The 13,094-nt window shown below is 43.6% G+C and overlaps 1 protein-coding gene across 1 annotated transcript; it reads right to left on the reverse strand.

The window, feature by feature from the left end:
- Positions 1-9,668: 9,668 nt before the first annotated feature.
- Positions 9,669-13,094, reverse strand: LOC131885068 (uncharacterized). The gene is made up of 2 exons (XM_059232994.1): positions 12,586-13,094; positions 9,669-12,516 (listed from the first exon to the last, which is right to left on the reverse strand). The coding sequence occupies exons 1-2, from the start codon at positions 12,959-12,961 to the stop codon at positions 10,865-10,867; spliced, it is 2,028 nt and encodes a 675-aa protein (XP_059088977.1). The 5' UTR covers positions 12,962-13,094; the 3' UTR covers positions 9,669-10,864.

Genomic DNA, 13,094 nt, shown 5'->3' on the forward strand with positions numbered 1-13,094 from the left:
CTTGTTTTGTTCGGATCTGTCACGAGTCAATGTGTAAAGTGAAAGACATGTTAATCCATCCACAAAGAACTGAATTTTCTAGCTATACTCTTCGGATTCCGAATCGAGAAGGGGTAGAGAGGCACACTTTGCTCGGTAAATCAAAGTGAACTCTCGCACAAATCCCGTGTTTCCATCACTGCCAAAGACACTCCTCGTTCGGATTGCTTAAATCATTCGTCCTCGAATGAGGACTCGGTATTCAAATGTCAATTCGAGTTGCAAAAAAGGGAAAACATCTAGATATTCCAGGCATTTCGGGAACGTTTTTCCACACAGAGAGCTAAAGCCGAAAAATCAATCGACAAGTGGTCATAAATCCAACGCACCAGGGATGCAAATTAGGGCCGGAATTCCTGGGAATATCCATGAAATTCCTCAGACCGAACTGAAACTGTGGCCATATACATCCGCCTTGGCCGTACTTCCTCAGACCGAACTGAAACTGTGGCCATATTTAAATTGGTGCCAAAACAGAAGAATCTGGCTCCCAAAACAGATAAAGATCACTCCTTGGCTTACTTGTGAGCTCATCCGTGATGCACTCCAGACGAATGTTCAAGAGTCATTAACAGAGTCCAATATTATTTCGAGTGCATGAACAGTTGAACAAAACGAGGAGAAGGTCCGGTTTGGTGCAAGTCGATCATTCATCACATGTCAAAGGAGCTCGTGGCTTAATGGAAGTGTTAAGTGTGGTGCACAACCGCAACAGCAATCGCTTCATGTGCATGGAAGATATCTTGAACAAATAAATACCCTTCCAAGTTTTGCTGGTTATCTCCGAGGGGTGTATCTCTAGGGTGTGTGGAGAAGGTGGAGATTCATGGGCTGGGGCGGAAACTTCGATCATTGAAGGTCGGGATTCGACTGGTGAGGCATTTTCTTCGTGCTTCTCGCATTGTGTTGGCAATGTGCACATGAGGACTAATAATGATGGGTTGCATTCAATAATTATCTCTAATTGCCAACGGTTCATGACCTGTCACACTCAATCACTTGGATTTGGTATGATCGGGCACTTTTCCCAATCTCACTGAACCAAAGAGCAAATTGAGGAACTTTGTGAGCCCCAGAACTTTCCAAGAGCTCAATGCTGATTGTAATCGAGTTATTTATTTTCATGACTTGCTCCAGATGGCGCTGTTGCGGTACAATTTCCAGGACACACGTTTGAATCAGAAATTTGCACACATCTAATCAATTTTCTAGGTACTGTTCAAGCTCATTCAGGCAAACAAGATTTGGCGCTTTGCATGGTCATAAGTCAAGAAGCAAAAATTATGATTTAATAATACCAAACCATCCAACGGTGGTTTATCGCACTAACAGCCAGGACCCACAATGCAACGACTAGGTATCTCACATTAACCGAATGCACTTATTCCTTTATTTTGGCATGAGGAAAAGTTTCCGGGTAGCCTTGGTAATGTCAATGGCGAATTCTTATTGACAAATCTTTCCGCTCCTTCTTGCTTTAATTGCATAAAACTTCATAGATTTTTCCTTTAAAAAATCTATTATTTTCTTGATCAGACCTAACGAATCTAAAACCTGCGGCCAATCAAAGATCCACGAGTCGAAGAATGTGGCCAAATCTTCGTGTCGGTGTGTATTTTTGAGAGCATATTTGACGCTAACTCCGCCAAAAGAACCTCTCCCTCGAGGGGCACGTGTCTCTACCCAGTTAAATGAAGGTGTTCATCTGCTCCTCGATTCGGCTCCATGGAGAAGCCATGCTATTAATGTATTTACCCTTGGCTTCAGCCGTGAGTTCATCCACTCATCCAGCTCTCCTCCACCAAATCCACACACCCCGACAACCCAACCATGACGATGGATGACGACCATGAGCCCTTTGTCGGATTCCTGCAAAAATTATAATCACCCCCTCCCTCCGAGATCCTCGGCTCCGTTCATCTTGCCTCCCCTTGAACTCCACACAAGATTTCGAGGCCAGGCAACACATTCACACACGTCAATTGTGTATTGCAATTTACATTGGAGAGCTACTCAAGGTGCTTCAAAAGACAATGAGCTAAACTAACCAGAATTTTTACACTTCTCTAATGGCTAGAGATGTGACTCATTGTATCTCTCCTAAAGGCTGTTTTGTTCCGGGATATTTTCGGGTCTCGAGTAGCCAAAATTAATTGATAGCAAGCCGTTTTTGGTAAGCTCATAAATATCAACCAAGAATTCGGGGAATGGATTCGATCTGAAGGTATTCCGGCACATCCACGCTGGCAACAATTAAACATCACCGTCTTGGACTATTTCTAATAACTTAACTGACCCGTACATATTTGACCCGTTTTTCAACGTGAAAACAGCCAGGTTCATTGACTCCAGACTTTTTAGACTCTTTAAAGTGGGCATAACACGTCTCCCAATGCTGGGGTTGGAAGTTAGAAATGCATTCAAATGGCTCCTCACATCCAGCCCGTCAACGAGCAAGCAAGGTGGCAGATGTGAGTGAGGATGGTGTGAGTGTCCAATAGGAACGGGGATCGGAGGAGTCCCACAACCCTCAAGATACGAGATTGGAAAGTGGCGAACGAACGACCAAGGAGAGCACCTGCTCAACCCCACTAACTAAGCTCGAAGTAGCGCCTTTCGAATGTTTTGTGTGTATTCACACAAGTTGGCATATGGGCACCCGTGGATTCGAATTTAGATCCTGTACAAACTGTACACCGATATACTCGTCTGCTCACCCAATTGTGTCATTCCCGCTCGGTTTGATCCGACTAGTCAGCCGGTTTGGGCCACAGGCCAAGAGATCCCATCGGAATCAGATTATCAAACCCCCATGGTGTTTGACCTAGAGTGAAAATGAAAAGGGTTCACGGGCACACACATTAAACACTGGACTAGCATGGATTTAGCAAACCTAGAGTGACAGCTGACACATTGAACACACCAGTCACCCTTATATTTAACTAACTAAACAGGCTAGGAGAAATGCCAAACAAGACTCGAACCTGTTCCGAAAGTATGCATGGTGACTGGAAAGATGAAGAAAAGAGTTCCCAAAGGATTAACCACAGCCCACAGAGCTTCTCGGAATCCGCTCGTAGAACATGTGAGGACTCCCTAGCCCCGCTCCATTAGACACAATTTGCTATTGAACCATTTGAGTTGATGGTTGGTTGTTGGTGGTGGTTGGTAGTTGGCTTTCATAAATGACCCGCAATCAAGTCGCTACTCCACCCGACCGACACTGAAGAGTTTCTAATGGATAAACCTAGTAAGTAAACCCATTTTGTCAGTCCCGAGGAGAGGTGGATTTAAGCCTCCCGAGATGCGTCAAGAAAGTGCCAGACAATGGCGGAATTGACATAGGAACCCTGAAATTAGGGTGCCGGGAATGGAAGCATTTTAATTAGGGGTTGGAATGTCAAAATCTGGACCAGAGAAATTTCATGAGGCGTTTCCAAATTTGGAATTATCATGTGTCCACGCCGAGTTTGGCGTGGTCGTAATACATACAGTACAGTACACACGGATCAATGGAGTGCTCGATCCGACTCAATAGTTCTTATTCTCGTTAACCCTTCCATGATGATCATTCCATCCAAGTAGTATGTCTGGAAATTTCAAGCACCCCCAGTTTGAATGAACGACCAAAGCGTCCCCTCGTCAGCTCATTTTTTTGAATGGCTTTTGAACCCCGCGTTTCGGGAAATCGCTGCCAATGAGAGGTGGTGATGTGGCTTGGCATGTTACGAATATGTATGATATAAAATCCTGTCAGTCAGTCTGGAATATGTGTCTGTGTATGGGGTGTGTGTATTTTATTGGAGCTGTGACAAGGGGCTAAATAAATAATGCGACGACGAGCCGAGAAGCGATTTCACATTTCTAATCTCCGGCTCATATTCTTCGTGCAACATTCAATCCCTTGGAAATTATGGTGTTTCAGAAAGCGATTAAGAATTCAATGTGAGGCAAAAACCGTCGAACAGAGTGATTCATCCCATGTGTTTTGGTTTTTGCTGGGCTTTTCTTTAATTCTCCGAGCTCCATTGGCCAAATTCACCATCAAGTCTGAGGTTACGAGGATTTTTATGAAACGATGTCGACATTAATTATAAGGTTGGGGGAAATTTCTCCACATGCAATGATGAGCAGTTCAATGCATAAAAAACTCCTTCGGATTCAGCCATTGGTGGACCTTTTGCATTGCCACTCTCGATTCTTTTTTACACGAGATCCATCACTTCAAGGCACATGATTGTAATTTATAATGAATCCAAGAAAGTCAGTAATGAGAGCAGCATCCATCGCCTCAGACACATAGCACAATTAGGAGGGCAACAATCCATGAATGATCAGAAAGCTCGAAATCCTAAGCGTTAATCCATAATTTCCTCGAGCGACACCTCGGCGTTCCCTAATATGCCAATCATGCATGGACACATTACATATGTGAAACTGAGCCAGTCACGATCGGATCGAATAGGTCAGTGTCCAAGAGGATTGAGAACCTGTCCTTTTCGGAGATGATGTCCGGACACAAGTTATCTTTCGCACCTTATTGGCCATAGCCAAATATCCCTTTGGAGTACTGGCGACCACACCCCCTTTTGTGCGACTCCCGGCCAATTGCCATCAACGACGGGAGCTGACAAAGGAGCGGCTCAATCTGGATCACCATCTTTATGCAACAGCCAAAATTTTCTACGGTCACCGCTAACAAATTGCTCCTCACCTTTTTATTCTTTTGAGTGCACTGAAACAAATCTAGTCAACTCACTCGTCATATCAGAATTCAATTCATCTATATTTTAAAGATTATAACGAATAATTCCTTGAGTCACAAAATAAGAAAATTAGAATGATAATTGGTCCTTAATCAATTTTGATCCATTGTCGCCTGTCCATCCTGCCCAAAAAATGCAACACATTGCTTTCATCGTAAGTTAGAAAAAAAAACATCTGAAAAGGGTCTCCTGTTTTGTGAGACTTCCTTTCGAGTCTTGCCCGGATTAATTGGAAACTAGATATAGTATCGGGTTTTTGCTTTCGTTTTTCACGTAGCTGGAGGGTAAAAGGGGGACATTTTAATACGGGGTATCTGATGGTGGTTCAAGGTATGGAAATCGGACAAATTATCAGCTATAAGAATGTAAATCGCCTTTGGTTCTCCCCATTAAATCGAACCACCAGGGAAACGACCAACCACACATTAAGGTCCTGAAGGCCCTTTAAAACATGGAAGTCTCACAGTTTTCAACATTTCCAACAAGTATGAAGCACTATAATTATTCACTAAAATGGACTTTCTTCCCAGATTGAAGGTGCCCATTGGATCAATCAGACATGCTATAATTAGTTCAAATCCGTTTTTTAACTGGGACGTAGTATTGGATCACATAACTACGTACATGTCGAATGAAAAAAATGCACATGAATCGAAAGTAACTACGGTTTTCAACTAAAAAACCATCAATAATACAGTATTGTTTCACGGGCTATTGCATTCTATGATTTTACCCTTGGATGTCAAGATTCTACAATTGCTTTGACATAGTTTCATACTAATCTAGGGTTTCTTTCAATTCTTGGGTTCCTCCACGAATCCACCGTGGCTTTTTTTTTTCAAATGGGGTCAGATGTGGGGTCAAAAAAATGGCCATTTGTTCAATATCTCTCATCACTTCTGATTGCCAGTGAAAGTTACAGGAAAATTAAGTGGTGCCAGTCACTCTACGTACACACCGTCAGTTGTGGAGGCTCGTACATACATACAGTAAGTACACTTGACTCCATCCTTCAAAGTACAAAGGCCTTGTAATATGCGGATTAGTCATGATTGAATAACAGGCCCACTTGGGCAACTATAATGTTGATTACGTCCCGATGCCGACGAGGTCAAATTGAAGTGGGAAAGTGAAGATATGAAGCACTGTCAAGAAAGCGACACGCTTTGCTTCAAAAAGCCCTGAGACATCGTTTGAAACAAGCGACACGTTCGTTAGATTCGACCCGATTTGGTCTCGCGTTGGCGGTTGAATGTTGTGATGCGTGTTATGGGTCTTCCATGCAGATTGAGACAGAGGTCAGGCCATTTTGCAAATTATTTCTTGATTACATTTTCGTCTGTATTTCTGCTAATCTTCACACAGAGCGTCTCCTGAATCACTGACGAGAATGCACCACTCTTTGACGATTATTTATTTCATCGTGGGTTTTCAACATTTGGATATCATGAGACTCGTTCTCGGCAGTGGATGAACCCCGGTTGGTACTGATACAATCTGCTTGAAATCCTCATGAGTTTGCGTGAATGTTAACTTATGCATAATCCATGCCCTGTCAAAGTCTTGCCATTCCCATCCTGACTCGCATACCTTTCTCTTAGAATCGAAACGTTTGCCAACGATTCCATCACCTGGATTCCAAATCAATAAACAGAGAGGAAGAAATTGCGACTCGGCGTCCCACATTAGTTCCTGACACGAACATGAAGGCTTTACTTTTACATTTTTTGTTTATGACAGAATAAGTTCCGTTTTCTTCGGAAATATTTGGTCAAAGTCCGCGAAACCTCCAACACTTGATAACTGTGAGGCTAAGGCCTTATACTAGAATGAACAATCTCAATTGTTAATATTGAGCTCTGATTTGAGTCTCTTTGCGATTATTGACGGAGAGTCATGTAAAATGTACATGCCCCAATGCTTGGGCAGATGGATTGAAAGTTGGAAAAGAGTGTCTGGATTGGCATGGGTCCATAATTTAATTCGAAATGGTACAAACGGTGTCTGTTGCTAATGTAGTGAACGTGTTTAGGTGGCTCGGAAGGCTCACTAGCCTCATCCATCTGCCGTAAAATTGCAAATTTCTCTTTAAGGCTGGTATTTTGGCTTGAGGGATGAACGTCGACGACGCCTTGGATTGTCTGGGCTTTTTCTGGGCGACAGATTCTCCAAATTGCTTTCTCAGGACTCTCTTCGATGCAAAAAATATCTTTGAGAGGGTTGGGGTTCTTAATAAGTATCCCACGACGTTTTGAAAAAAGCAGACTAAGCACTATCAAAAGCCATTGGAGTGGCCATGAAAGTCAAGTCCGTTTCACACTTAATAATGACGGAGATGCATTCACAAGCCATATCTAGCCAACGCTCAGCTCTCGAGAGCTCTGAGTAGCAGTAGTGGTAGTATTAGATGGCTGAGGGTTCGCCACCAAAGCTGATGGGCAAATTGGGTTATGGTGGATATATTATATTGAAAGCGAGAGAAAGAGAGAGACGCCAAGGCTCGTGGGGAGGCCATTGCAAAAGGTGATTATGAGGAGGATTTTTTTCAATATTTCAAGCGACTCTGGACGATGACTTGGCATAAAACGGGGAAAATGGTGGCTTTGTTCTTCATATTCCAAAAGAAATTTAAGTTTGAAAAGAAACTGATGATGGGGCAAGCGGGGATGGACTGGTGCAAGATGATGGAGGAGGTGGTTCAAGAAGTTTGTGACTAGTAACAGTAGCAATAATAATGCACCCACCGAAGCCAAAACATGACGCGCCGAAGTCAAATCCGGAGGTTTCTCAAAGGGCTTAAGTAGATGGGAGATAACCGACATGAATAGGATCTACATGCCCAATACTCCTTGTGCGCCACAATACCAATATGAGTGCGTGTGTTTTTTTTCCCAACTTTCAAGAATACGCGCTTCAAAGCGTGACGCATTGGATCCGATTCTGTTTTGAGGACAAGTTAATCACAACATCTCTGTTCTATGTATGATCCGAGGGGCTTTTTCCAAACGGATTCAAGCATTGGTGCTGTAACGTACGGAACGTTATCAATTGGTTTAATGAAAGGCCTCAGAGGTAATCTCGGCGTGATGTCTCAGGTCTTTTCATCGTTGGGTATTTAATATCGGAGAAGTAAGTATCCATGTGGCATCCTGGCGCGCCCCCAATTTCATATGGCTTTGTTTCATTCAAAGATGAGAAATTGTCTACCACCCATTGGTCCTGAGTGTCATTTCGTACTTGATTGGTATGTGCATGGTGAACCAATTTAGTTTGACCCACTTGCACAATGACTCGACAATAACCCACGAGCTGCCGAACAAAAAATGACGGACTCGTATTTTCAGGTTTGATGAAGAAAATTCCAGATCTTGGAAAGGAGCTTCTCCACGATTTTCTTTCTCTATTTTACCACCATGGCAAGACGCTGCCAAAGTACAATAATGCACGCTTGGACGTGCGGCCTCTGGAAACTTGGGAGGAAGGAGAGATCGAACGTAATTTCCTTGCCTGGGTGACAAATGAGGGGATTTAATTACTCCATTCCCCCCTTCTAATTTATGATCCATCTCCAGTAGTGGTAGTAGTAGTAGTAGTAGTAAGTACCGGTATACTACTACTATACTCCTTACCCCTGTTCAATTCTAATGTCTTGACAACTCGTCAATAACAAAACAGGAAAAAGACGCGTTCTCAGTCGGAGAAGAGTGAAAAAATGAATTACTCAGTCACCTAAAAGAACCTGGCAATGAATGAATTAATAGTTTGGTTTCAGTGGGCTTGATAATGGATCTATCCACATGATCATGGACACGTCTGTCCAATTACAAGCCCATCACGTTCGAACATCATCAATGTTTGCCTATCCAAATTTGGGGAGGCAATTATCCGACGCAGATTATCAAAGGGATATGTATAAGTTATGTTGCTCCCAATGGCTCAACTTTATTCGGCTTTTGTGGGTTTCTTTAAGAAACACAGAGGAGGGAGAGAGAGACGATACCTGGTAATTATTGACAATATGCGTTGGCCACACAAACTTAATTAGCAGAGCTCTCATCCCCGACGTCGAATTGCCACGAACATGGGAAAATTCTGGCTCATGGCCTCAAAACCAAGATCTGACCCTTGAGATGGCACACAAGTGGTTCACACTGTTGGAAACCTACCAAAACTGTGCGATTTCTAATTTCATTTTAACACGCACGCCGATCTGGCCTCTTTAAAGCACTCTGAGGTAGAGTTTCGACAAGGTCAGCTGATGTGGATGGAACTGACTTTGACGTTTACCTTGGCGGCAAATTTACAGTGAGCATGAACATTTCGAGCGCAAATTTTGTCAGTGCAAGCCTTTGGCAATGATGGAGATTGTCTGAAAATCGTATAATGGGCAGTAAAACAAGATAAATAATGGAAGCGGAAAATCACGACTCGTTGAGTATCGCTGTCGTCGTCGTCGTCGCGTTACAAAACTACGCTTGTTTAGTGGTTTTCAAAAGGATTGCTTGTGCCATATAAGTAAGTTGTGACTAGCTAATAGCCAATTTGTTCTATTCTGCAGGCATAATGGCTGCTAAATAAATACAGATACTACCTCAGAAGTTTTATGACTCGGCCCATTTCCTTGGCAATTTGACGAACAAGTACCAACTACCAACTACCACCGCTGCCAACCACCAAACTAGTACTACATACGAACTCACTCAAGTCATTCCTCACCATAGACAGCAAGCACATTTTAAAGCCATAACTTTTCTCATTTCCCATGAAAGAGGTATCTTTCTTGTCATTTCTGTGTTTGATCCCGGCACCAAGCAATTAGAGGAGGCCTATCAGAAGACGCACTTCATCCATTAAAAGCTTCAAGGAATATCGTTGACCTTTTTCGCGAACCATTTCTTGGCTTCTTATCGTGCTCAAATCTGCTGAAATGCAACCACTCGCCGGAGTGATGTGAGTTTTATTTGCACAGCGTCTCAAATGTGAACTGAACTTAGATTGGCTGAACGAGTTTTTAACACCTTCTCAGAAACAGATCATCCACAGAAGTGTGTTTTATTGGACAATTCCGAGCAACCATGATAACGATGAATCCCATAGACCACCTCTGTCAAGCACGTTTAGAATAGATACAGGTACTACATGCAGTAAAAGGGCTAGTTGTCCAACGTAAAAGAGACAAGCAACAGTGCTCAGAAGAAGAAGAAAAAGAAGAAGAAGCCTTTTCTCAAGATAGATGGTTGACAATAAGAGGTTTTCCCTGAAATGCGGTCAAGATTGGCAAGAGGGACGTGTCGCTCAAAAGATGCCAAAATGCACTTTGGCTACGAAAAAAATGAGACGAAATAAAACTCAAGTACAAATGGAAATGCCTGGGAGGCCTTGGAGATGGTTTGGAATATGCTTGGCAAATTCGGCTCAAGCTATAATTCATGGTTTCCTCTGAGATTTTTGAACAAACAAAGCGCCGATTCAGCGGCAAGCTCCATCATTTACATAGCGATTTTTTGCACATTATTTTGACAGACATCAGCAATGCGAACCAATTGCTCATTAGTGACGAAGGCCTCATGTACTTCCGAGAATGAAGACAAACGACTTGTACCATATCCATGTTTTTTCCAAGCCAATCATTACGACGGTTCAGTAGGTTTATGTCATTGTTCATGCAGCGAGCTCACTCATTCGTTGGAAGCTTCAGGGGTTCCGAGTGCCAAAAAGTCGTCGGCAGGATTCGAAGTTTCAAATTAAGTCCATGTTTGTTTTTACTCGCCCTCTACACACTGTAGGCACTCGCACAGTATCGTGTAGGATCTCTTGGTGGCTCCATTCAAGTCTAACAAGGGTGTAAGAGTTGTGGAACGGGGTAAAAACTTGGCAATTCTACCGAAATAAACCATGGGTGGCAAGATAAGGCGACTGAAAATTAAAGAAGGGATTGAAGCGCTCACAAGTCTAATTGATAGGTGGGGTAATTGGGGACTGCAAAAGGTATTCTCGAAGAGGGAGGGGAGATTCTTGTTTCAAAGTTAGTTGGCTATGGATTCACTCAGACTGGGAGGCTACATATATGCTCTGGACTCCAAGTCCCTTTCATCATTCGGAACAGGATCGCCAAATGTGATCTGGGTCTCTTCCACTTCGATCCCGGGCAATCGAGTCTCCATGAGGATGGAGTCACACGTGCTATCCATGTCCCGCCTTCGCTTCGTGGCTTTTCGGTATTTCCGATATGCTTTGTATTGTTGTCGCTTCTTGCCCAAATACTCGCCAAGGAAGAGTACCATACCCACTCCAATGCCACCGCAGAGGATGTACCAATAGGCCTTGATATCCCGGATCCCCACCCGTTTCTGTTCCTCCTCTCGGCGAGGACAATACGACTCCGGTTCCAGGTGCTGAGGATGATGCCACTCCTCCTGAAGTTGACTGACCAAGCCGGTTTCAATGGCCTTGAGGATCCGATAGTTCAATGACGGCAAGTAAGGCCAATCCTTTCTCACTCCAAAAGCCTGGTGGATGCTTCGTCGCTCTCGTCTGATGTTTAGAACGCAAGCTTCCTTTCGGTGATGGAACGCCCATAGCTTGAAAACCACGGGATTGACCCACAGGACCCCACTCTCATCTGCCATAGCATTGTCCATGAGGCTGGTCAAATTGGGTGGATGAAAATAATCCTCCAGACTCATTTGATTATTCCAGATCTCGTGGGCCGAGGAGCCGCAATTGGCCTTGGAAAAATACTCCTCTCGGCTTGACTGTCCGAGAACGTAGAGATTCCGCTTTTGGTCAATCACCTCTTCGAAAGTGTTGATTGGCTTGTAATCCATATGAACGCTGACCAACGAGGCTAGTCGGGCCGAGAGCACTTGTACAAAGAGCAGTCCCAGGAGCAAAGATGTGTACAGAAGAATCCGCATGGAGCTCACCGATAACCTCTCTTGGAACCCTTGATTGGTGATCGAAGCCAAAGTGATAAGGACGATCTCGAGGATGTAGAAATGAAAGAAGCGACCTTTCCGATACAACCAGGATATGAAAACAGCAATCCCCATCAGGACAAAGAAAATGGTCACAAAGATGGCGATGACTTCTGACGAGAAAACCCTCTGCAATGGGATGATTGTTCCATATTGATCTCTGTACACGAAGACACTCTGTTCCATTGTTATTCCACGAGAGAAGTTCATGTCATCAGTCCGTTCGTATGTCATTGGCACCAGATTAGCACTAATGTCCACTTCGTTTCTCACCAGAAGTCCAGCCAATCCGGTCCACTCTTCGGCCTCGGTGTTTGTTCCAAAAACATTGCGCTCAGGTTGGATGTATTCAAAGGTGAAATTCATCCCTTTAGATAGGATCATGAGCAACTCGGCAGAGAAGCCAGTGGCCTTGGTTGGATCCTCGTGATCCACAGTGATCATTGACGGGTAGTTCAGTGCTCCAATTTTGAGTTTCATTCCCTTCAAGTCATACCTTCGCCGCCAGATGTACTCGTAATCTTTTGAATTGGTTCCATTGATCCAGACCTCCACCACTCTTTGGGTTGGAACCGTGTGGGATCCAACCAAGTACATCTCTGATATGGAGATCGAGGTGTTTTGAGATGCCAATAGATAGACCTTGGAATCAAAGGTGGGACCAGATTTGACTACAAGTCTCCTATTATGATCTGAGTCGGCCAACAACCACCTACGTCGGAATGCATATGGATCTAGAACATAACGGCATTGAATCTCATATAAAAGGCACACAAATATCAACCGGTATTACTACCACCTACCATCATCATAACGAGGTTTGAGGTTGGACTTGGGGTGCAGGTCCACTATGGTTCCATTGAAATCGTTGACGTCCTCGGCATCACTGACAAACGTTTTAAATACTAACTGATCGCTTACAAAATTCACGGCCTCCGAAACTTTAAAATCATCATCCCGGAATAAGATGACCAGTCCAAATCTCATGCTTAAAACCTCGGACTCGAGCAAGTCCACTTGAGCCGATACCATATCAATCAAGATCAAAAGCAGGGAAAACATTGTTCTCATGTTACTTCGTGGTTCCATCTTGGCCAAAGGTTGTTTTAAAACTGAACGTGGTGAGGTGCGTCGTAAAAGGAGCCTTGGTGCATGAAACGTGTAGACACGAAATAGCATGACACTGAACTAGTTTGCATGAAGTTCAAAATTGTTGATTCTTCGTGTCAAACATATTAAACATTAACATATCAAAATTACTGGAAAGATCTCCATCCAACGCCCAGAAACCCTAACGAAGAATGCTTAGTAC

Source organism: Tigriopus californicus, chromosome 8 (assembly GCF_007210705.1).
Source record: "Tigriopus californicus strain San Diego chromosome 8, Tcal_SD_v2.1, whole genome shotgun sequence".
Lineage (NCBI taxonomy): Eukaryota > Metazoa > Arthropoda > Copepoda > Harpacticoida > Harpacticidae > Tigriopus > Tigriopus californicus.

What these genes read in the sequence shown, in the direction of transcription:
- LOC131885068 (XM_059232994.1), bottom strand. Translation starts at nt 12,961, where the DNA reads ATGCTATTTCGTGTCTACACGTTTCATGCACCAAGGCTCCTTTTACGA. An exon ending in CAAACCTCGTTATGATGATG is followed by an intron (nt 12,517 to 12,585) that starts GTAGGTGGTAGT and finishes GTTATGTTCTAG; the next exon opens with ATCCATATGCATTCCGACGT.